The sequence below is a fragment of the Hylobates moloch genome, unplaced genomic scaffold, assembly GCF_009828535.3.
Source record: "Hylobates moloch isolate HMO894 unplaced genomic scaffold, HMol_V3 SCAFFOLD_25, whole genome shotgun sequence".
Classification (NCBI taxonomy): Eukaryota; Metazoa; Chordata; class Mammalia; order Primates; family Hylobatidae; genus Hylobates; species Hylobates moloch.
The window spans coordinates 5,579,914-5,606,198 of record NW_026652300.1 but is presented as its reverse complement, the minus strand read 5'-3'; the positions used below and the strand labels follow the sequence as shown (position 1 = coordinate 5,606,198).

General features: G+C 39.6%; 1 protein-coding gene across 16 annotated transcripts in view; it reads right to left on the bottom strand.

The window, feature by feature from the left end:
* Nucleotides 1–6,104, bottom strand: part of LOC116811472 (histone demethylase UTY) — a 262,322-nt gene extending 256,218 nt beyond the window's left edge. For 7 of the 16 annotated variants that reach the window (XM_058434449.1, XM_058434450.1, XM_032756502.2 and 4 more), the window contains exons 1-2: nucleotides 4,957–6,104; nucleotides 4,697–4,760 (exon numbers count right to left, since the gene is read on the bottom strand). In XM_058434449.1, coding sequence (XP_058290432.1) covers nucleotides 4,697–4,760; nucleotides 4,957–5,108 — 216 coding nt within the window. In that variant the 5' untranslated portion in view covers nucleotides 5,109–6,104. The remainder of the gene's footprint in view (nucleotides 1–4,696; nucleotides 4,761–4,956) is intronic. The other 9 variants (XM_058434452.1, XM_032756501.2, XM_032756506.2 and 6 more) reach the window with 2 other exon arrangements.
* Between the last annotated feature and the right edge of the window lie 20,181 nt (nucleotides 6,105–26,285).

Below are 26,285 nucleotides of genomic sequence, written 5' to 3'. Positions count from 1 at the left end.
AAAATGAAATGAAACAATGAAAGAAAATGGAATTATTAAGTCTTTTCTTGTCGGTAATTAAATAGAAACAGATAATGCACCAATCATAATACATAGAGGGAATAACTGGATTTAAAAAAACAAGATACAACTATACATTGCCTAAAAGACACTCACTTTAGTCCTAAGGACAGGCACAGGCTAAAAGTGTAAAAATGAGAAAAGATCTATATTCTATTCTCTGAAGAAGGCAAGAGTGGCCATCCTGGGAGAGTGTATGTGCAGATCACCATGTCTAGCTAATTTCTTAGTTTTTTGTAGAGATGGAGTTTTGCCATGTTGCCCAGGCTAGTCTTGAACTTCTGGACTCAACTGATCCCTCAGCCTCCACCTCCCAAACGGCTGGGATTATAGGCAAGAGTCACCATGTCAGGCCAAGTAAAGCTTATAACAAAATGAGATCAGTGAGTAAAAGAACAGCAAAGTACATTACTTTAAACATCTGCTAAAAGCTAAAGTCTGATTTTAAATCTGAATTCTAAATAAAATTACAAGATGCACTGCTGTGGTATGAATCAAATAATCTCCAAGTAACAACTCTGTCCTATTAAGAAACAGCAATGCAAATTTTTATTTTCATAAGGTAACCTTTACTGTGAACTTTTAAAGCCCTTCACACATTTATTCTACACTGATATTCCAGTGTTAGTCATCCTACCATTGAAAGGACTATTTGTTCAATCTAAACTGAGACAGGTCTTACTTCAACATGACCTTCATAAAAGTTTTCCATTCATGGCACTCTCAAGTTTGTTTATAAAATATGTAGGTTTAGGTCTTAATCTGTCGAATGAAACAATCTTACATTCTTTAAAATACAAATTAGCTCTATAGACAGCTCATTAAAATGGGATCATTCATTAGCATCACAGTAAGCTGCAATGCAAAAATAACCTTCAAAACTAAAAATTAATCTATGTCAGAACGCATATGTAATACTGTGGTTGGAAAGTACTAAAATTTAATTTTGGCTTACAGCATTATGCCTATAAATAAATTTTGCCACCTGAGTTATAGACATTCATGTCGGGCAAAACAACCTTATTTGGCAATTTAAATAATATCAAATGTTCCCTAGTTATTTCAATTTGACTCTTTTAAAAGCTAGCTATTAAGTAATAAAGGTAGGCCGGATGCAGTGGCTCACTCCTCTAATTACCAGCACTTTGGGAAGCTGAGGAGAGCAGATCACCTGAGGTCAGGAGTTCCAGACCAGCCTGGCCAACATGATGAAACCCTGTCTCTACTAAAACTACAAAAAATTAGCCAAGCATCGTGGACACCTGTAATGCCAGCTACTTGGGAGGCTGAGGCAGGAGAATCGCTTGAACCCAGAACACAGAGGTTGCAGTGAGGTGAGACCGCACTATTCCACTCCAGCCAGGGCAACAAGAGTGAAACTCTATCTTGGGGGAAAAAAAAAAAAGTAAAGTAAACCAATACCAGAAAAGTGGCTATTTATTCTCATATAGTTTGGAACTGTGCCTAGATATCAAAATATTTTCTCTAATTGCTTCAGATATGTATGTACAAAGGTGTACCCAAATTTTCTACTAGCATTCTTACATAAGGCCTACTTAATACTTTGTCCAGTAATACGTAAACAACAACCACCATAATTGTTTAGAAGACAACTTCCAAACTGTAAAATACTTTTTCCTGATACACCAAATTAAAGACCTAATTCTAAATAACAAAACATGACATTATTTCTATAGCTGCTTTTTAACTCAAAACACTATTTTTAGAACTGAAAATGAAGTTCTACAGGTTACAGATTAGCAAACAAAACACATATAATGCAAGATCTTAAATATCACCTTTCAAATATTACGGTATAAAAAACCACTCAAAGCATTTTAATAGGTGTTTCTCCTGTTAATGCCTCTAGCATTATATTGAAGGCATACTGTAATAGTAACGTTCTATTTGACAGAGTGAAACTCTATCATAATACAAACAAAATCAAACTAAAACATTTTCCAACATGAAATAAAAGTTACTATTGCTAAAATCTGTTTTTCACTTAATTGAACTGCATATTATTTAAATAAGAGCAAGTTAATAAGCTTCCACCAAAGTTTTTGCTGAAAAGTATTTACACTAATTCAGATGACAATCTTGTAAAAATTAATAAAAATCTTATACAAAATTAGTTACAGAATTTTAAGGGAATTTATTGTTATAACCATCCTAATGGTTTTATATACGGGTTCATGTGTAAGGTCAAAAAAAAAAAAAAATCAGAGAAACTAGTCATCAGGATAGAGCATCCTCAATGTCCAGAAAAGTTTACAGGAAAAAAAGGATATTTATAACAATATTTTAAACCTTTAGAAGCTTGTAAAACAATACTGACATTTGTAAAATCTATAAATAAAACTTTCATAGAAAACAAATACGAATAAAAACTGAAATATCAGTGACATGGATAATTCTAAGAATTTTTTTTAAAAAGTGATATACGCAGAGCTCCGTGAGAAAGGGAAAAAAGTATTATACATACTGCAGAATAATTTGTCTTGGAGAACAGGTACTATGGTTTGAATATGTCTCCCAAAGTTCATGCATTGAAAACACAGTCCTCAATGCAACAGTGTTGTGAAGTGACATCTTTAAGATTTGACAACGTCATGAGCAGGCTGCTCTCATGGATGGGTTAATGTCGTCATAGTGAGGACAGGTTCATTACAGAGAGTTAGGCATCCCCCATCTCTTGCACTGTCATACACTTTCTTGCCCTTCCACCTTCTCCAAAGAATGATGTGGCACTAAAGCCCTCATGAAACGCAGCCCCTTGATCCTGGACTTCCCAGCCTTCAGAATCCTGAGCCAAATGAAGCGAAATTGAGTTAATATTTTTTTCATTTCAAAAAAGTCACTGCAGTTTAATGTACGGCATTACTCAGTGTTTTATGAAGCTACAGTTCTCCCCACACATAATGAAACCACTTTCTCATATTTAAAATGTTACTGTAATCAAAGTTGGAAATGATCAATATGTGAAAAAAAATTCCTTAAAATTTAAACCCCATATTGTCTATCTGAAAAGTTCATTCCAAACCAACATTTAATGTTAACCACAACCCACTGAGAATTTATCCAAACTCCAGCATATGAAGATTTAAAGTTCTCAACCAGTATTTTCCCACATTATCCCAGAAAACATCAAATTGCTTTTATTTCATTATCATAACTATTTTAAACATTAAGGCAGATCAAGAGTCACTGTTGCTTAAATCGTATCACTGATACTACAACATGTTTTTCATAAAGCGATTTTCACTTGCATAATCAAAGTTTAAGTCATGTTTCATTTATCAGTCAAACGAAGTGGATTTGCTAACATACATATACACACACACACACTATACACACACATATGTATTACATTTTAGTTTTCTGGTCATTATTTGCCCCCAAAGCAAACACACAAAGGGGATTATAGGTAAAAGAACTTAGCATCTGTACTGAATTAAAACTACAAAGGTAAAACGTCTCGGCAAGCAAAATGTTCACCTTGAGAAAAAAATTAGTATTTCCTTCTCAAATGCAATAATAAGCCGAAATTCTTAACTGCTGGTTTCAGCATCTAAAAGATGGCGCGACTGTTGTACCGTTCTTATTTCACGGGACCAACGGACAACATACAAATACTTTTAACAACATTTTGTTGAGAGGGTAAAAAACGATACACAGAGGAATATTCCAGGGCCAAGTTACGCAACAATTCACGTGGGATAACTAAACGTGCCGCAAATAATAAGCACATATAGGTTTAAGAATGCTGCTGTCAATGTTGGAGATAACGCAAGAATTCTACTTTTAAATAATAATAATTTTTAATAAGCAACATGAAGCTACAGCAGCGGTCTTTATGGTCTACTCCTTGCTAAGGTTTCCGGGTTAATACCTCCTCCCTCTTGCCAAGCTTCTCCCTTTATTGCTCCTCCCCCTTTTTACCCGCCATCTTGGCTGATAGGAGCAGCCATTAACTGAACGATAGTGCCAACTTTTCACACAAACAACGAATTCTTTCGACTGTAAGCCTGACACCTAAGAAACAAGGTTCCTGAGTGGAAAAAGCACACACATTCATGAAATCACATTTGCAGCACTGTGGATGCTAAAAAAGTAAACAAATCACTAAACTTCAGTCTAAACATACACGCGTCAGTTTATATGTCAAATATCTACTGCAAACTCTTCACCGCTGTAACTTACTTGCTACTTACACTTAGGACACCAGGGATATTTTTTAAAAAGGCAAAAAAAAAAAATTAAAATTAGACACCAAGAGCCGAATGCCAAAAGGCGAGGGGAAGCAGGAAGTTATCAATTTTGAAAATTGTACACATTCACAATTTGTGACGCTAAAATTCAGGAACAAAAGGCCGTAAAGTAACAGGCATGTTGTGTGGACCCGGTTTAGCCCGGTCCCAAAGCGCTCCGATTTTTTTTTCCTCAGGGTAGAAGGGAGGCTACAGCAAGGGGCGAAGTATTCCAGAGTACGGGGAGAGCAAAGGCAAGAAATACTTTTCCGACCCCTTGGCCATGGAGCAGCGCCAAAATAAATAATGGCTGGGCGGTAAGGGACGCGGGGCCTTGGTAGAGCAAAGTGCGGACCAAAGACACTGTCCGCGTCTGGTTGCTTTACCTTGCCTAGTAGGGTCTTCGTTCTGGCGCCATCTTCATGAAGCCTTACGAACCCGAAGAGACGGCTGTAGGGAGAGATATACAGAGCTTGTTAATGGTCTGAGAAAGCCAGTGACCTCGCCCTTCCCGAGTCCGACAGCGACAGCGACAGATTGGTGAGTGCCAAGCTGAGGATGACCCCGTCATCAACGTGGGCAAGCTGCGTCCAGGCCTTCCCGGAGAGTACCGCCAGCCAACCAAGCGGGTGATGGAGGTGCGTACCTGTCCATGCCACCAAGCGCCTCCCTTTCCTCGACTGTCAGGCTAAGGGACACCTCTTCACTCTCGCGGCTCGCTTTTCCTGCCGCCATTTTCTTTGCCTCATCACCGAAGGCAACAGCGGCAGTAGTGAGCGACACTCCGCAGGATTTCATGGAAACGTAACAAATTTCCAAGTCCCACGACGATACCCAACCTTAATCGAGTAGTTGAAAAGACGCGTTCAATCGCTGCTTGAGACTGTGACGCCAATTTTATCGCCTCCTCAGCGGCTGCAAGGAAAAAAACCTGAGGCAAAGCCGAAACCATCCGAGGCACGCGTAGCGGAACTCGGCTACCTGGATCACATCTCGGAAACTACAGGGAAGGCAGAAGCTCGCAGTGCAGGAGAGCACAGGAAATCACAAACTTTGTCAGCACCAGCACAAAGTTGTAATTGTGTCATGGGCGAACCCCACGCAGCCGCCGCGACCTCCCCGTTTCCAACCAGTTAGTTGTAGCCAATCTAGGTGACTGATTCGTCTCACGTGATCTTTGTTGACTTACGTCAGGCGTGGCTCCACTGTACTCCTAGGCTGCTGGGACCCCGCCCATCCAGTTCGCCAAGGACCTGGGAACGTGACAGAGGCTGACTCTGAGTCTGACCGCTGGTTGGTTGCTGGCCACGTCTATCGAGAAAAGGGTAGTCTCTGGGATGGAACAACCTGTAGGTTGTGCTAGTTAAATGCATTAGGTTAGAGAATGGAGTGTCTTTGCTGTGTCTTCTTGCAGTTGCGATACGCTTGAAGGGGGAAGAGAGCGATGGGAAGGGCGGCATTGGGCCTCACCCACGGGGCTCAAATGCGAAAAGAGGACACTATGGACTTCAGGAGAGTCCTGAATGAGGCTCCCACTGGCACAAGCCTTGCTAATGCGAGACCTTGCAGGGCATGGCAGGGAAGCTGCGCAAGCCCTAAACCTTCACCCTCAAGACTTTTGGCCCTAAGGCCTTGTCACCTTCATAGTCTGGTTCTTTGCCCATTTCCTCTCCACTGACCAAGTCTAAAGAGAAGGCATATCTTATGACCTCAGTTGGTAAGCCAGGCCCTAGGGAATCAACGTGGCAACTGCATTTATGAGTTCATGAATTATCTAAGCAACAAACGATGAGCAAAAAAAAAAAAGTTACTCCACAAATCCAAAATGTTTATTTCTATTGTAATGATAATTCCGTGAGGTCTCAGTAAGAGTAGGAGCTGCTGTGGACAAGAATTATAAGAACAGGCCGCGTGCGATGGCTCAAGCCTGTAATCCCAGCACTTTGGGAGTCCGAGGTGTGCGGATCACGAGGTCAGGAGTTCGAGACCATCCTGGCCAACATAGTGAAACCCTGTCTCTACTAAAAATACAAAAAAATTAGCAGGGTGTGGTGGCGGGAACCTGTAGTCCCACCTACTCGGGAGGCTGAGGCAGGAGAATGGCGTGAACCCGGGAGGCGGAGCTTGTAGTGAGCCGAGATGGTGTCACAGCACTCCAGCCTGAGGGACAGAGCCAGACCCTGTCACCAAAAAAAAAGGATTATAAGAACAATAATTAAGACCTTCATCACACTTTCAAGATGCAGTAACCCTTAGAAAAGAAAAAAAGAAACACCACTTTTTTCTTACTTTCTCAATTGTAACCAAAATTATAAATAATAGGTAAAACAATTTATTTCTGAACCCCAAATATCTGAGAGAGGTCTTAGTCAGTTTAAAAAGTTTATTTTGCAAGACTTACCCATGACACACTTGCCCAAGCTGGTCAGGGCACAGCTTGCTTTTGTACATTTTAGGGAAACATGATTGGTTCGGTCAGGTAAGAGGGACAACTCGAAGCGGGGGCTTCCATGTTAGAAGTAGATAAGAGACAGGTCGGGAGCTGTGGCTCACGCCAGTAATGCCAGCACTTTGGGAGGCCGAGGCGGGCAGATGACCTAAGGTTGGGAGTTTCAGACCAGCCTGACCAACATGGAAAAATCCCTTCCCTACTAAAAGTACAAAATTAACCGGGCGTGGTGGCGCATGCCTGCAATCTTGCTAGTCTGAAGGCTGAGGCGGGCGAATCGCTTGAACCCAAGAGGCGGAGGTTGCGGTGAGCCGAAATGGCACCATTGCATTCCAGCCTGGGCAACAAGAGCAAAACTCCGTCTCAAAAAAAAAAAAAAAGATGTAGATAAGAGACAAGAGATTGCATGATTTTGAGTCCTTGATCAGCCTTCTAATGAATACAGAATTTAATCTGGCTAATGACTCTGTATTTTTACATACTTAAATAATAAGGCAGAGGAAGCAATCAGATATGCCGTTGTCTCTTGTGCGCCTCCGAGGGATAACTTTGAGTTGGATCTGTCCTTTGTCCACAAGGAATTTCCTTGTGGGCACGTTATGAGGAACGTATGTAGCTTCTTATCTTTGTACCTATCTTATTTAGGAATAAAATGGGAGGCGAGTTTAGTGACATAGTACCCAGCTTGACTTTTCCATTACTTAGTGATTTGGGGGTCCCAAGATTAATTTTTCTTTCTCATGTTTTACGGCGTACGTATGTTGCGGAACTGTGTATATTTTTCTATGTAAAGAATCTATATAAAGTCTCATATATATTAAACGCCTCTGTTGATTACTGTTTTCAAAAGACAAATTGCATAATATTCCATGTAACAAATATTTTACTGGTTATACATCCAGTTATTAGGTATTAGGAAAATGTTATTTATTAATGGGCATTAGGAGAAATGTTCCTTTATAAGTGAAGAAATTGTATTTTTTTAAGTAATAAGTTTGTCTCCTCCAAAAATGGATATTAGGTATTTAAACTTTGATGTTTAAAGGAGAGGAGAGTTTAGAACTTCCAGACAATAAAGTATAACACTAGTGAGAGTTTTGGAAATCCCAGCTGATTTTGCTCAGTAACACGTGTTTTCATTGTTATTTTGAAACTAACAACTAACTCTGATTCTATAGATTAGTCTGTCATGTTCTTTCCTCATTCCATTTCAGTTGAATCACTACACAACAGAATATTTTCAGTAGCTGTACTATTGAAAATCTTATATTAATTGTCATAGTGGTGGCCATCACACCAAGAGGTTTTTGATAATATGCATACATTTGCACAAGCAGACATTCAAATAATGTAGAATATGGCCTCTTCCAGGAATAAGGCCTACCTGTCTCATTTGAGGCAGGTAATTATTACAAAGTGATAGAGCAACATAGAGTTGAGACAGAAATTGCAGTAAAGAATGAATGTGAATTCTGGCTCTGTACAGGCTGTACCTTGGAAAAATTAGCTAATCTCTAACCCAACATTATATATCGAATGTAAATACAAAGCTACATCCGTCTTCATACCTTCATATACATTTGGCAGATTATAAATCAGACAGGATATAACATTAAGGCCTTACATTCTATGTAGCTTTTTGGATCTTACCTAGTTTATAAAATGTAACTACAAAAGATACAAAAATATATATATATGGATAAAAGGTTTATTATTTGTACCCTTTCTAGTTTATAATTTGTCACATGTATGTGAAATGGGTATAAAGCATCCAGATTTAGGTTATTTCCTGAAGAGACTAGACTAATGACTTTATATTATTTTCTCAAAAAAATTTAGTGTAACAACACATGGAAGGTAGGGTGGTATAGCAAAAGAAGAAATACCAAAAATGAGCATTAATTATTGGAAAATTGGAAGATATAACCATTTAACCTGATATATGTGAATGCATGTAGCTTTTTTTTAAAATTTATGTATTTATTATACTTTAAGTTCTGGGATACATGTGCAGAACGTGCAGGTTTGTTACATAGGTATATATGTGCCATGGTAGTTTCCTGCACCAATCAACCTGTCATCTAGATTTTAAGCCCTTCATACATTAGGTATTTGTTTTAATGCTCTTCTCCTTGAAGTGCACCCTCTGATAGGCCCTGGGTGTGTGATGTTCCCCTCCCTGTGTCCATCTGTTCTCATTGTTCAATTCCCAATTATGAGTGAGAATATGCAGTGTTTGGTTTTCTGTCCCTGTGTTAGTTTGCTGAGAATCATGGCTTCCGGCTTCATTCATGTCCCTGCAAAGGATACGAACTTATTCTTTTTTATGACTGCATAGAATTCTATGTTATGTATATGTCGGATTTTCTTTATCCAGTCTATCATTGATAGGCATTTGGGTTGGTTCCAAGTCTTTACTATTGTAACATGTGCATGTGTCTTTATAGTAGAATAATTTATAATCCTTTGGGTGTATATCCAGTAATAGGATTGCTGGGTCAGGTAGTATTTTTGGTTCGAGATCCCTGAGGAATTGCCACACTGTCTTCTACAATGGTTGAAATAATTTACACTTGCACCAACAGCGTAAAAGCATTCCTGTTTCTCCATGTACTTGCAAGTATCTGTTGTTTCCTGACTTTTTTTTTTTGAGACGGAGTCTTCCTCTGTTGCTCAGGCTAGAGTGTAGTTGCCTGATCTCGGCTCACTGCAAGCTCCGCCTCCCAGGTTCATGCCATTCTCCTGCCTCAGCCTCCCAAGTAGCTGGGACTACAGGCACCCGCCACCACACCCCGGCTAACTTTTTGTATTTTTTAGTAGAGACGGGTTTCACCATGTTAGCCAGGATGGTCTCGATCTTCTGACCTTGTGACCCGCCCACCTTAGCCTCCCAAAGTGCTGGGATTACAGGTGTCAGCCACTGCACCCAGTCTGTTTCCTGACTTTTTAATGATTGATCACCATTATAACGGGCATGAGATGGCATCTCTTGTGTTTTTGATTTCCATTTCTTTAATGAACAGTGAAGTTGAACTTTTTGTCATAGGTATATCGGCCACATAAATGTCTTCTTTTGAGAAGTGTCTGTTCATATCCTTCACCCACTTTTTGATGGGGCTGTTTGTTTTTTTCTTATAAATTTGTTTAAGTTCCTCATAGATTCTGGATATTAGCCCTTTGTCAGATGGATAGATTGCAATATTTTTCTCGCATTCTGTAGGTTGCCTGCTCAGTCTGATGATAGTTTCTTTTATAGTGCAGAAGCTTTTTAGTTTAATTAAATCCCATTTGTTGATTTTGGCTTTTGTTGCCATTGCTTTTAGTCATGAAGTCTTTGCCCATGTCTGTGTCCTAAATGGTATTGCCTAGGTTTTCTTCTAGGGTGTTTATGATTTTTAGGCCTTACGTTTAAGTCTTTAATCCATCTTGAGTTAATTTTTGTATAAGGCATAAGGAGGTGGTCCAGCTTCAGTTTTCTGCATATGACTAGCCAGTTTTCCCAGCACCATTAATAAATAGAAAATCCTTTCCCCGTTGTTTATGTCTGTCAGGTTTGTCAAAGATCCAATGGTTGTAGATGTGTGGTGTTATTTCTGAGGCCTCTGATCTGTTCCATTGGTCAATGTATCTGTTTTGGTACCAGTTCCATGCTGTTTTTGTTACCGTAGACTTGTAGTATAGTTTGAAGTCAGACAGCATGATGCTTCCAGCTTTGTTCTTTTTGCTTAGGATTCTCTTGGCTGTATGGGCTCTTTTTGGTTCCATATTAAATTTGAAGTAGTTTTTTCTAGTTCTGTGAAGAAAGTCAATGGTAGCTTGATGGGAATAGCATTGAATCTATAAATTACTTTGAGCATTACCGTTATTTTTATGATATTGGTTGTTCCTATCCATTAGAATGGAATGTTTTTCCATTTCTTTCTGTCCTTATTTCCTTGAGCAGTGGTTTGTGGTTCTCCTTGAAGAGGCCCCTTCACATCTCTGTAAGTTGTATTGCTAGGTATTTAATTTTCTTTGTAGCAGTTGTGAATGGGAGTTCACACATAATTTGATTCTCTGTTTGTCTATTATTGGTGTATGGAAATGCTTGTGATTTTTGCACATTGATTTTGTATCCTGAGACTTTGCCGAAGTTGCTTATGAGCTTAAGCGGTTTTTGGACTGAGACAATGGGGTTTTCTAAATATATAATCATGTCATCTGCAAACAAAGACAATTTGACCTTCTCTCTTCCTATTTCAATATGCTTTATTTCTTTCTCTTGCCTGATTTCCCTGGCTGGAACTTCCAATACCATGTGGAATAGGAGTGGTGAAAGAGGGCAGTCTTGTCTTGTGGTGATTTTCAAAGGGAATGCTTCCAGCTTTTTCCTATTCCGTATGATATTGGCTACGGGTTTGTCATAAACAGCTCTTATTATTTTGAAATATGTTCCCTCAATACCTAGTTTATTGAGTATTTTTAGCATGAAGTGGGGTTGAATTTTATCAAAAGCCTTTTCGGCATCTATTGAGATAATAGTGTGATTTTCGTCGCTGGTTCTGTTTATGTGATGGATTGCTTTTGCTGATTTGCGTATGTTGAGCCAGCCATGCATCCTAGGGATGAAGCTAACTGGATCGTGGTGGATAAGCTTTTTAATGTGCTGCTAGATTGTTTGCAGTATTTTGTTGAGGATTTTCTCATCGATGTTCTTCAGGGATATTGACCTGAAATTTTCTTTTTTTGTTGTGCCTGTGCCAGGTTTTGGTATCAGGATGATGCTTCCCTCATAAAATGCGTTAGGAAGGACTCCTTCTTTTTCTGTTGTTTGGAATCGTTTCAGAAGGAATGGTACCAGCTCCTCTTTGTAGCACTAGTAGAATTGGGTTCTGAATCCACCTGGTCCTGTGCTTTTTTTTGGTTAGTAGGCCATTAATTAATTACTGCCTCAATATTAGAACTTGTTATTGGTCTATTCATGGATTTGACTCCTTCCTGGTTTAGTCTTGGGAGGGTTTATTTGTCCAGGAATTTATCCAGTTCTAGGTTTTCTAGTTTATTTACATAAAGGTGTTTATAGTAGTCTCTGATGGTAGTTTGTATTTCTGTGGGAACAGTAATGATATCCCTTTATCCTATTTTATTGTGTCTATATGATTCTTCTCTCTTTTCTTCTTTATTAGTCTGTCTAGCAGTTTATCTATTTGGCTAATCTTTTTTAAAAAACAGATCTTGGATTCATTGATTTTTTTGAAGAGTTTTTTTGTGTGTCTGTCTCCTTCAGTTCTGTCCTTATCTTAGTTATTTCTTATTTTCTACTTGCTTTTGAATTTGTTTGCTCTAGTTTCTCTAGTTCTTTAAATTGTGATGTTAGGGTATCGATTTTAAATCTTTCCCACTGTCTGATGTGGGCATTTAGTGCTATAAATTTCCGTCTAAACATTGGTTTAGCTGTGTCCCAGAGATTCTGGTACACTGTGTCTTTGTTGTCATTGATTTTAAAGAACTTACTTATTTCTGCCTTAATTTCTTTATTTACTCAGTAGTTATTCAGGAGCAGGTTGTTCAGTTTCCATGTAGTTGATCGGTTTTGTTGAGTTTCTTAATCCTGAGTTCTAATTTGATTCACCGTGGTGTAAGATACTGTTATGATTTCAGTTCTTTTGCATTTGCTGAGGAATGTTTTATTTCCAATTCTGTGGTTGATTCTAGAGTAAGTTTCATGTGGTACTGAGAATGAATATTCTGTTGATTTGGGGTGGAGAGTTCTGTATATGTCTATTAGGTCCACTTGATGCAGAGCTCAGTTCAATTCTTAAATATCCTTGTTAATTTTCTTTCTTATGGATCTGTCTAATATTGAGAGTGGAGTGTTAAGCTCTCCCACTATTATTGTGTAGAAGTCTAAGTTTCTTTGTAGGTCTCTTAAGAACTTGACTTATGAATCCGAGTGCTCCTGTATTGGTGCATATATATTTAGTATAGTTAGTGCTTCTTGTTGAACAGATACCTTTACCACAATGTAATGCTATTCTTTGTCTTTTTTTAAAATCTTTGTTGGTTTAAAATCTGTTTCATCAGAGACTAGGATGGCAACTTCTGCTTTTTCTTACTTTCCATTTTCTTGGTAAATTTTCTTCCATCCCTTTATTTTGAGGCTATGAGTGTCTTTGCACATCAGATGGGTCTCCTGAATATGGCACATGGATGGGTCTTGACTCTTTGTCCAATTTGCCAGTCTGTGTCTTTAATTGGGCCATTTAGCCCAATTTATAGTTAAGGTTAATATTATTATGTATAAATCTGATCCTGTCATGATATTAGCTGGTTAGTTTGCACACTAGTTGATGCAGTTTCCTCAAAGTGTCATTGGTCTTTATATTTCGGTGTGTTTTTGCAGTGGCTGCTGCCAGTTTTTCCTTTCCATATTTAATGCTACCTTCAGCATCTCTTGCAAGGCGGGCTTCGTGGTGACAAAAATCCCCTAGCATTTGCTTGTCTGCAAAGGATTTTATTTCTCCTTCATTTATGCAGGTTGGTTTGGCTGGATATGAAATTCTGGGTTGAAAATTCCTTTTTTTAAGAATGTTGAATATTGGCCACACTCTTCCAGCTTGTAGGGTTTCTGCTGAGAGATCTGCTGTTAATCTAATTGGCTTCCCTTTTTAAGTGACCTGACCTTTCTCTTTGACTGCCTTAACATTTTTTTCTTTATTTCTACCTTGGAGAATCTGATGATTATGTATCTTGGGGTTGATCTTCTCATGGAGTATCTTGGTGGTGTTCTCTGTATTTCCTGAGTTTGAGTGTTGGCCTGTCTTGCTAGGTTGGGGAAGTTTTCTGGATAATATCCTGAAGTGTGTTTCCTAACTTGGCTCCATTCTCCCTGTTTCTTTCTGGTACTGCAATCACTTGTAGGTTTGGTCTTTTTACATAGTCCCATATTTCTTAGAGGTTTTATTTGCTCCTTTTCATTCTTTTTTGTCTAATCTTGTCTGCATGCCTTATTTAAGCAAGATGGTCTTCACTCCAATATCCTTTCTTCCATTTGATCAATTCAGCTATTGATACTTGTGTATGCTTAATGCAGTTCTTGTGCATGTTTTTCAGCTCTATCATGACATTTATTTTCCTCTCTAAACTGGTTATTCTACTTAGCAGCTCCGGTAACCTTATATCAAGGTTCTTGGCTTCTTTGCACTGGTTTAGACCATGCTCCTTTGGCTCAGTGGAGTTTGTTATTACCCACCTTCTGAAGCCAACTTCTGTTAGTTCCATCCATCTCATCCTCTATTTGTTTCTTTGCCTGTGGTAGCTATTTGTTTATAAATTTCTCATTTATATTTTACATTTTTCTCTATTCTATGTCACTGAGCTTTGTATCATAATTTTGAATTCTTTATCTGGGTTTTAATAAAGTTCTTTTTCATTGGAATCTGTTGCTGAGGTATTATTGTGTCCCTTTACCAAGGTTACCTTTCCTTGTTTATTTATGTTTCTTGTGTCTTTATGCTGCTATCTGAGTATCTGGTGTAATAGTTGCCTTTTTTTAAAAGGCAATTTTTAAAATATGCTTTCACTGGGGAGATTTTTTTCTAAATATATATCTGTGGTTTTGGTTGGGTATGGCACTTTGGCTTTCATTCTAGATGTGGGTAGTAGTGGAGTCTCTATATGATTTCTTTGAGTGTAAACAATGTCAGTGCTATCTTTGATTTCCTCTGTTGCTTAGGGTGCAGCTGTTAGTGGAGGCTGTCTTGAAGTTTTGCTATGAATGAGGATGCCAGATAGGCCTGTGCTTTAATCCAAGAGTGGCATATCCTGGCAGCAGTGTTAGTGGTCCCAGCTTGTTCAGGTGCTGATAGTGGTAGCAGTGGCCAGGTAGGTGGGTGGATTCTAGGCCACTGGGAAGTACATGTGGTATTGAAGTGGAAATTAGAGAAAGAAGAAATAAAAACCAAAAGAGAAAAACAAGTTCCTGTATTAGGCTGTCTCATCTCCAAAATCAGTAACAGGCACAGCCCAGGCCAGGCAAGGTCCTGAAAACACCAAGAAGTCAAGACCCAAGAGGAATGTGCTCTGGAGACTCTCCCAGCACTCCCCAACATAAGAATAAGAAAAATAAAATTCCTCTTTTAGCCCTTTACCCACTTGCATAAATATTTTGCAAGTTTTGTAAGGTCCTGTTTCTCCTTTGATGCAGCTACAATACCACAGCTATGCTAGAGATTATGAGACCTGTCGCTGTTTGATTAATTGTCTTTATTCTGCTTCTGTAACCCTTTGTTCTGGGCTCAGTTTTTTTGGATGCAAATCCACTGAGCCAGTGTACACCTTAATAAAAATCCTCCTGTAACACCCATTTGGTCCCTCTGGTCCTCTGATTCCTGCAACAGTATGAGCAACAGCAGTAATAGTAGTAGCATAACTCTCTGACTCCCAAATAGTCCATACTTCTCTTGGCAAGGGTGGGTAAGCCAGACCCCAAGACTGTATATAGCACATGCAAGTGGCTATTCACTGTGGTGGTAGTGGCAGGTTGGCTGGGCTTGACCCCAGGATCCTGGGAGGAGCGCCCTGCTGCCAGTGGTAGTTGACTGGGTTGGGAAGTCCCCAGTACCCAGGAGAGCATGGTTGGGTATTTTAGGGGCAGAATTGAGGTCAGATGGGCCTGTTCAGGTCCCTCAGTGGTTCATGCAGGTGCTGGGTGTTGTAGGCAGGATTATGGTGATCCCCGTGTCTTTGGTGGCATACTCCAATTCCCAGTGGAAATGCTGCAGCCCTGCTCCTGGGAAGTATAGGATTGCTTCCAATGGCAGCAGCCATATGCTGGCAATTGGAAATTATACACATTTCTTGTGGTTTGGCTCCATCAGACCATCCCACAGTAGGGGCAGACTGAGGAGGAGTTTGTCCTCAGGGCACTTGTAAATGTGTGGCAACTTCATTTCAGAGGCAGTGGGAGCACTGGGCCTATTACTAGTAACTGGGAAGAGCAAAGGGCATGAGTCAGGGGCAAGGTCATTGCCAATGGCTTGTGCTTCAGCTCTGGGGGCAGCAGCCAACTGAGGCTATGTCTGTGGATGGCAGATGTCCAGGGGGATCCAGGGATGTGGAGATGGTGGGGCTTTTAGGCTCCAAGGCAAGGTGCAATGTGGTCAGGGCTGGCCTCTTAATATGTCACCTTGTTGGCCAGGCGCGGTGGCTCACGCTTGTAATCCCAGCACTTTGGGAGGCCGAGGTGGGCGGATCACGAGGTCAGGAGATTGAGACCACGGTGAAACCCCGTCTCTATTAAAAATACAAAAAATTCGCCGGGCATGGTGGCGGGCGCCTGTAGTCCCAGCCACTCGGAGAGCCTGAGGCAGGAGAATGGCGTGAACCCTGGAGGCGGAGCTTGCAGTGAGCCGAGATTGTGCCACTGCACTCCAGCCTGGGCGACAGAGCGAGACTCCGTCTCAAAAAAAAAAAAAAAAAAAAAAAAAAAAATATGGCACCTTGCTGTGCTTAAGACTTATGGGTGTGTGGGCCTAGTGTAAGCTCCCTCTCTGAACCAATGCCATGGTGCAGTCTCCAGGAGCCTGTGTTAGTCTTAAGGCCTGTGGGGATTGATGGCTTCTCCCATAGCTAGAATTGCAGAAGTCCATAGTGAGAATATGGACCACTGGGAGTCTTTAATTTACCCTTTCCCTGAATTGAGGTGCCTCTCCAGGATCCCAGGCAATCCCAGCCAACAGGCTGCCTAATTTCCCTCTCCTTCCTTGCTTTATGTGTTGCTTAACACTTCTGTGTTGAATTTCAGTGTTCTCTCTTAGGTGATCTGTTTGAAGTGATTATCTGCTGTTTTGGTTCTTTGTCATGGAGACGAGTAGCAGTTCTCCCTGGTCAGACATTTCAAAGCTCCCTCCCCTCTATTTTTTTGAGGCACAATATTTCTCAGGTAATTTAAGCATGTCTCATTGCAAAAAGTGGAAAAATTCTTTTAACACTCTTTGTTACGGTAGGAAAAAATACAAAGGGCATGGATGGGGGCCAGGTCACTGCCAATGGCTTATGCTTCAGCCCTGGAGGCAGGGCTGTATCTGTGGGTAGTGGATGTCAATGAAGATACAGGGATGAGGAGATGTTGGGGTTTTCGGCCCCCAGGCAGGGTGCAATCTGGTCAGAGTTGGGCTGTCAACATGGAATCTTGCTATGCTTAAGACTCATGGGTGTGTTGGACTCAATGTGTGTAAAAAATACTACAAACATTATTATATACTTCATATGTAGAAAAATCTAAAGGTTAATTTATAATCATTTATTTAAAATTTTTTCTATTGATATGTTCTTGTTCAGATTCAAAGTTTTCCATTAGTTCACCAAGTGACCCTTTGTGGGTCTATGTTCATGTGTACATGACCATGATTTTCAAATTGTTCTCTAACAAGATAATCCTGTTTTAAATTAGCTGTTTTGTGGACAGCTCCCTATGTCCTGTATACAAAACAGATTTAGAATTGCTGTGTATTGAACTTCTTATACACTATACCCTGCCCTCACTTCCAGGAGCTCTGAAGTATGGTGGAGCTCAGGGCACCAAAGAATACCACTAGCCAATCGTAAGACTTCATTTCTAAGTTTTAATTTCTAAGATTATCGATGTTTTCCAGAGTCAATAATATCTCTTGCCCTTTTTCAATTGTCTAATTTTTTCTACCATGGATTAGAAGATTTAGGATAGGAAATAGGCTTGAGGACCAATATTAATAATATTAAAAGAGTATTCTCAATAATTGCCAGTTAGGTAAGTTTACTTTGATCCTCTCCTGTGGAGGGGTCTGGATCTATACAAGGTAAAGCATTCTATTATAGGGAGAGAATGCAAATATTTGGACATTTGTTCCCAACTTATACATAAGATAGGAAATTGTAAAGTTATATGATAATAATGCTATTAATTCATGATTTTTTTAGAAAGGAGAGGCCTCTTTTGGTGCATTTAATTTATAGATTATTGAACTGCCTATTGTTGGATATTTACATAGAACAAACAAGCTTTAATTATGTAGCGAATAGAGATGGCTACCTAAACTCAGGTTTGTGAATATGATTTTTATATTAATTGGATAACAAGGTAATTGAACAAATTAAAATTGTGCTATGCTCTCAATTTTTGGCAAAGATATGATTGCAAGATTAAAGCTTTTTGAGACAATAATAGTAAAGGCTCACGTAGCTAATACTTTTAGTAATCCAAATACATCGGCTTTTTTACTTATTGCTCTGAAGTTGACAGTACTATTAATAGACCACCATGTTGTTCTAAACTCTTTTAAAGCCATGTAAGGAGTAAAACAAATGGCTGGGTGCAATGGCTCACGTCTGTAATCCCCGCACTTTGGGAAGCTGAGGTGGGTGGATCACCTGAGGTCAGGAGTTAGAGACCAGCCTGGACAACATGGTGAAACCCTACTAAAAATACAAAAATTAGCCTGACATGGTGGCATGCACCTGTAGTTCCAGCTACCTGGGAGGCTGAGGCAGGAGAATCGCTCAAACCCAGGAGGTAGAGGTTGAAGTGAGACAAGATCATACCGTTGTATTCCAGCCTGGGTGACAAGAGTGAAACTCCATCTCCAAAAAAAAAAAAAAAAAAAAAAAAAAAGATTAAAACAAATGAAAAAGAAATAAGGGCTACCTTATAAATATCTGTCAGCCAACTAGCCAATATTTATTGAGCTTGGTGCCAGCCCTGAGGTCAATGAAAGAAACCTCTGTTTACAACAGTAGCAAGGGTAGGTCTAGTGGCTCATGCCTGTAATCCCAACACATTGCGAGGCTGAAGCAGGAGAATCACTTGAGCCCAGGAGTTGGAGACCAGCCTAAGAAACACAGGGAGACCTCCTCTCTACAAAAAATAAAGTTAGCCAGGCTTAGTGGTGCAAACCTGTAGTTCCAGTTACCTGAGAGGCTAAGGTAAGAGGACCACTTGAGCCTAGGGGTTTGAGGCTGCAGTTAGCCCTGATCTCAAAATATAAATAAATAATTTTTTAAATTAAAAAATAAATAAAAGAGCAGCAACAACTACCACACTAGTGTTATTTTTATTATTTGCCTGAAACTGGCTGGAAGGTAGTAAAATGAAAGTTCAGAGCCCTTAATAGCTCATTTTAAAGTTTGATTTTTTTGGCGCACCCTTCTATACTCTGCATGGTCTTGCCTAAGTTTCCAACCTTATGGTTCCTTTCATTTGTTCTTTAGAGACAGGATCTTGCTCCGTTGCCCAGATTCACATAATCATAGCTAAATGCAGCCTCTACCTTTTGATCTGAAGTGATTCTCCCCATGTCAGCCTTCCAGGTAGCTGGGAATACAGGCGTGCACCACCAAGCCTGGTTTTTTATTTTTTGTACAGGTGGGGTCTTCCTATGTTGCCTAGGCTTGTTTCAATCTTCTAGGCTCAAGCAATCCCAAGCGATCTGCTTGCCCTGGCCACTGTGCCTGGCTATTTTTTTTTTAAAGAGACAATGCAATCACCATTTACTACAGCCTCGACCTCCTGGGCTCAAAGGGCTGTCCTCCCTCAGCCTTCCCACTAGCTGGGACTACAGGTGGGGACCACCATAACTGGCTAATTTTTTAACTATTTATAGAAAGAAGATCCCCATACATTGCCAGACTTGCCTTGAATTCCTGGGATCAAGCAATCCTCCCATCTCTGCTTTTTTTTTTTTTTTAATTTTTTATTATACTTTAGGTTTTAGGGTACATGTGCACAATGTGCAGGTTTGTTACATATGTATCCATGTGCCATGTTGATTTCCTGCACCCATTAACTCGTCGTTTAGCATTAGGTATATCTCCTAATGCTGTCCCTCCCCGCTCCCCGCACCCGCCAACAGTCCCCAGAGTGTGATGTTCCCCTTCCTGTGTCCATGATTTCTCATTGTTCAATTCCCACCTATGAGTGAGAACATGTGGTGTTTGGTTTTTTGTCCTTGTGATAGTTTACTGAGAATGATGTTTTCCAGTTTCATCCATGTCCCTACAAAGGACACGAACTCATCATTTTTTATGGCTGCATAGTATTCCATGGTGTATATGTGCCACATTTTCTTAATCCAGTCTATTGTTGTTGGACACTTGGGTTGGTTCCAACTCTTTGCTATTGTGAATAGTGCCCCAATAAACATATGTGTGCATGTGTCTTTATAGCAGCATGATTTATAGTCCTTTGGGTATATACCCAGTAATGGGATGGCTGGGTCAAATGGTATTTCTAGTTCTAGATCCCTGAGGAATCGCCACACTGACTTCCACAATGGTTGAACTGGTTTACAGTCCCACCAACAGTGTAGAAGTGTTCCTATTTCTCCATATCCTCTCCAGCACCTGTTGTTTCCTGATTTTTTAATGATGGCCATTCTAACTGGTGTGAGATGGTATCTCACTGTGGTTTTGATTTGCATTTCTCTGATGGCCAGTGATGATGAGCATTTCTTCATGTGTTTTTTGGCTGCATAAATGTCTTCTTTTGAGAAGTGTCTGTTCATGTCCTTTGCCCACTTTTTGATGGGGTTGTTTGTTTTTTTCTTGTAAGTTTGTTTGAGTTCATTGTAGATTCTGGATATTAGCCCTTTGTCAGATGAGTAGGTTGCAAAAATTTTCTCCCATTCTGTAGGTTGCCTGTTCACTCTGATGGTAGTTTCTTTTGCTGTGCAGAAGCTCTTTAGTTTAATTAGATCCCATTTGTCAATTTTGGCTTTTGTTGCCATTGCTTTTGGTGTTTTAGACATGAAGTCCTTGCCCACGCCTATGTCCTGAATGGTATTGCCTAGGTTTTCTTGTAGGATTTTAATGGTTTTAGGTCTAACATGTAAGTCTTTAATCCATTTTGAATTAATTTTTGTACAAGGTGTAAGGAAGGGATGCAGTTTCAGCTTTCTAAATATGGCTAGCCTGTTTTCCCAGCACCATTTATTAAATAGGGAATCCTTTCCCCATTTCTTGTTTTTGTCAGGTTTGTCAAAGATCAGATAGTTGTAGATATGCGGCATCATTTCTGAGGGCTCTGTTCTGTTCCATTGATCTATGTCTCTGTTGTGGTACCAGTACCATGCTGTTTTGGTTACTGTAGACTTGTAGTATAGTTTGAAGTCAGGTAGCATGATGTCTCCAGCTTTGTTCTTTTGGCTTAGGATTGACTTGGCAATGCGGGCTCTTTTTTGGTTCCATATGAACTTTAAAGTAGTTTTTTCCAATTCTGTGAAGAAAGTCATTGGTAGCTTGATGGGGATGGCATTGAATCTATAAATTACCTTGGGCAGTATGGCCATTTTCACGATATTGATTCTTCCAACCCATGAGCATGGAATGTTCTTCCATTTGTTTGTATCCTCTTTTATTTCATTGAGCAGTGGTTTGTAGTTCTCCTTGAAGAGGTCCTTCACATCCCTTGTAAGTTGGATTCCTAGGTATTTTATTCTCTTTGAAGCAATTGTGAATGGGAGTTCACTCATGATTTGGCTCTCTGTCTGTGATTGGTGTACAAGAATGCTTGTGATTTTTGTCCATTGATTTTGTATCCTGAGACTTTGCTGAAGTTGCTAATCAGCTTAAGGAGATTTTGGGCTGAGACAATGGGGTTTTCTAGATATACAATCATGTCATCTGCATCTCTGCTTCTTAAAGTGCTGGGGTTACAGGTGAGCGCCACTATGCCCAGCCCCAATTAGATAATCCTTATTGTAGCAGGACGAGCTGCAGACAAAACCTCTCAGACACCGAGTTGTAGAAGGAAGGGTTTTATTCAGCTGGGAGCATCAGCAAGCTACTGCCTTAAAATCTTAACTCCCCAAATGCACAATTTCCCTTTTAAGGGCTCACAACACTGAAGATTTCACATGAAAGGGTCGTGACTGATTTGAGCAAGCAGGCAGTACGTGACAGGGGCTGCATGCACCAGTGGTCAGAGAGAAACAGAACAGGGCAGGGAGTTTCACAGTGTTCTTTTATACAGTGTCTGGAATCTATGAATAACATCGGTTTCTAAGTTATGAGATGATTTGTAACTACTGGGTTTAAGCCAGGCAGACCCAGGCCTGGTTTCGGGCCTGGCACTTTCTTGTGGTTTTTTCTTAAAACAGGTACTGAGTATAAAACAATATAAAACAAGATGAGAGGATCTCTCTCTTCCCTCATTTTGACTCCAGTAAATGAGAAGAGCTGGTAAAAATTAGATGTAACAGTAAACTATCTTGAAACTATTTTGGATAACATAAACAATAACATAGATCTATGAGAAAGTCCAGAAAAATCATGATTTTGCTAGGTGACCTTTGACCTTTTAAGATTTAAGATTTGTATAAATTACAACCTAACATTAAAAATAAGCTACATGGGAGACAGCTGGCAAGATGGCCTAATAGGAACAGCTCCTGTCTGCATCTCACAGCAAGAACAATGCAGAAGCAGGTAATTTCTGCATTTCCAACTGAGGTACCCTGTTCATCTCATTTTGACTGATTAGACAGTGAGTGCAGCCAATGGAGGGAGAGCACAAGCAGGGTAGGGAGTCACCTCACCCAGGAATTGCAAAGAGCCAGGGAACTCCCTCCTCTCGACCCCCACACAATAATAGTGAGTCCTTAACACCCCACTGTCAATATTAGACAGATCGACGAGATAGAAAATTTATCAGGATATTCAGGACTTGAATTCAGCTCTGGGCCAAGCAAACCTGATAGAAATCTACAGAACTCTCCACCCCAAATCAACAGAATATACATTCTTCTCAGCACCACAAAGTACTTATTCTAAAATTGATCACTTAAATGGAAGTAAAACACTCCTCAGCAAATGCAAAAGAATGGAAATAATAACAGTCTCTCAGACCACAGAGCAATCAAATTAGAACTCAGGATTAAGAAACTCAACAAACTGCTCAACTACGTGGAAACTGAACAACCTGCTCCTGAATGACTACTGGGTAAATAATGAAATTAAGGCAGAAATAAATAAGTTCTTTGAGACCAATGAGAACAAAGACACACTTACCAGAATCTCTGGGACACAGCTAAAACAGTGTTAAGAGGGAAATCTATAGCACTAAATGCCACATCAGAAAGTGGGAAAGATCTAAAATTGACACCCTAACTAACATCACAACTTAAAGAACTGGAGAAACAAGAGCAAACAAATTCAAAAACAAGCAAAAGACAAGAAAAACTAAGATCAGAGCAACCCATATTTAGAAAACCCCATTGTCTCAGTCCAAAAACTGCTTAAGCTCATAAGCCACTTGGGCAACTTCAAAGGATGGTGGTCAGAAAGAGAAGATAATCAACTGCTTGAACTTCATGACTGTGAGTGGAAACTCACAGTTATGAACTGATAACCCACAATGGTGAACTTAAACTCATGTCTGTTCCTTTTGTCTCTGATGATATGGGAATGCTGTCAAACATAGGGCCATTTGTCACAGGACTGATCACACAAACACCTGGCTCAGGAATCAGAGAAAACTGAAGATAGATACTGGAGGAGCAGGAACATTTTCAGTGCCAGATACCGCTTTATGCCAACAACATTAATCAGCAGATCAGCAATAGTGTGTGACCTATAAAATAGTTGATCCCTCTCACATCACGCTTCCAACTCTCAGTGGATTACTCCCTTGTAATCTATGCTAACTCGAAAAAATACAAGAAAAAACTACTAGTATATGTTGTCAAACATAGCCAAATTGACACGATAGTCCATCCTATTTGTAAATTGGTACGCATGTAAAATATCTTTAACTTACTCTCTTTAACTCCAAATAAAGAAGGCCTTATACCTTCTGCTAACTGTTTCCACAAAAGACTATATGAGTCCTCTTTGTTATCTATCTTTTCCTTTGATATGTTTAACTCAACTAAACTTACAACAAATAGAGAGGTATAAAGTTAACTATTACTAATACGTTATGCAAGATAATAAGGAGTGGAAACATGACATGGCAATGTCAGGAAATTACCCTATATGTTATAAAAAGGGGAGGAACCCTTAGTTCTAGGAATTTTTTTTTTTTTTTTTTTTTTTTTTTTGAGATGGAGTTTCGCTCTTGTTGCCCAGGCTGGAGTGCAATGGCGTGATCTCGGCTCACCGCAACCTCTGCCTCCTGGGTTCAAACGATTCTTCTGCCTCAGCCTCCTGAGTAGCATGCGCCACCACCTGGGCTAATTTTGTATTTTTAGTAGAGATGGGATTTCTCCATGTTGGTCAGGTTGATCTTGAACTCCCAACCTCAGGTAATCCGTCTGCCTTGGCCTCCCAAAGTGCTGGGATTACAGGCATGAGCCACTGCACCCAACCCAGTTCTAGGAATTACTTACCACTTTTACAGAAAACTCATGAATAATCCACCTCTTGTTTATAGCATATAATCAGGAAATAACTGTAAGTATACTAAATCAGGCAGCCCATGCCACTGCTCTGCCTATGGAGTAGCCATTATTTTATTCCCATACTTTCCTAATAGACTTGCTTTCACTTAACTGTGTATTTGCCCTGAATTCTTTCCTGCGTGAGGTCCAAAAACCCTCTCTTGGGGGTCTAAATAAAGACCCCTTTCTGGTAAAAGTTGTAAGGACTGTTGGTTTGCTTTTTCGGTTTTGAGTTTTGTTGGGGTGGGGGATGACAGAATCATGCTGTGTTGCCCAGGCTGACTTTGAACTACTAGGCTCAAAATATCCTCCCAATTCAGCATTCTGAGTAGCTGGGATTACAGGTGTGAGCCACCATCCCTGCTTATTTGTAAGTTTTTATGTTGATCTTCATTAATATTATCCCAAATACACAAAATGTGTGGAGAAGACTGGATTAATTTTTATTTACTTTAGAGCAAATAACAACTGCATGCTTCTCTGAATTAAAATTTGAGTTATATACTCTAATGCATTATTTTGGGGTAATGCTATGCAAGTGAGGCATAGACACCAAGGAAAACGAATCTGGGTACTTATATTTATATCATTCCCTTCCCTTCTTGAAAGAAGAGTGAAGGACATTGCCCTTTGTATAGAATTCTTACGTCATTTTTAACTTTTTTGAATGTGGAGAGATCTCTTCACAAGAAATTTAAGGTCATTTTGTCAAGCTTTACAATACAAGCATGTGTCCACCGTTATGGGTCTCATCTCTCTTTGGAATGTTACTTAACTTCTGAAGTTAGGTACATATTAATATATCTGGAATTTTTTAAACTCAAAATCTTCACTTTTATTATTGATTTTTTCCCAATAAGATTAAGGCTGATATTGTCCCATTTGACAGATAAAGAAGCTGAGACCCCAAAATGGTTAGGTGCCTTACCCAAGGCCCCATACTAATTAGTTGCCATGTGGCCCTTTCTTTCTTGGAAAATGGTGACGTTTCCTTTAAAGCCAAACTAGAAGTGCCTAGTTGTGAGAAGAAGTCGCTGGGATGATGGCTGTTTGTCTAATCTCAGGTAACCCTTAAAAGACTCAAGAAATTCTTCCTTCAAATACAACAATTTTCCTCACTCTAGGCATAGTTCAACACTATGGGTCCTCCTCTGAAGCTCTTCAAAAACCAGAAATACCAGGAAGTGAAGCAAGGACAGACTTTTCTGTGATCTACCATTTCTGTCTTAGAATGATTCTTTTCTACAACCGACTGCTTCCTGGAAAGGTGGTGTGGAAACATCCCCGGGTAACTTTCTATTTTACACCTTCTATCTCCTTGAACTTCTTCATCATACCTCTACTTGATTCACTGTTTCACCTACATGGCCTACTGTGTAGCTCAATTTAGAAGTTAATTTTCTTTCTTTTCTCTTTCTTTCTTCTTCCCTCCCTCCCTCCCTTCCTCCTTTCTTCCTTCCTTATTCTTTCTTTCTTTTCTTTTCTTCTCTTTTTCTTTCTTTGGAATTTTATCTATGCATTTGTAAATTAAGCATGAAGCCCTGTTATTTTACCTCAGGATACATGTTTTAGTTAGATTTATTCAGAAAACTTCATACAGAAACAAAAATATTTTCTCCGCAACTGTACCCTACTACAAGTCTCATTTTGGTAACACAGGTATAGAACTGTTATTTATAATTTCCATGATCTATTTTATATTGTCATCTCCCTTAGAAAACGTGGAGCTATTTTTGATTCTTTTCCTGGTATGTGATGACCTAATTTTTTTATTTCTGAGGTTTGGGGCAATTAGCAGAACTATCTTAATTGGGTAGTTGTCATTAAAAAAATTAATCATGGGATGTGGAAGTAATAAGAGATAATATATATAGTATCTTCAGTATTTCTAACCTATACTTCTATCCTGCCTAAATATGCAGTTGGAACCCAATTTCTTTTTAATGGTCGAAATGAATCATCCTAGCCAATATAGTAATTCCCTTCTCTGCATGTTTACTCAGAGTAATGAAGAGCCCAAAGTGGTCTGATGGGTGTCTCAACGTCTAGTTCAATTATAGTCACTGTATTTCCTGCTGGAATCCCTCCATTTGGAATTAAGAGCTCTAGTCCAACCAAACTCAAAGCAAACTGAAA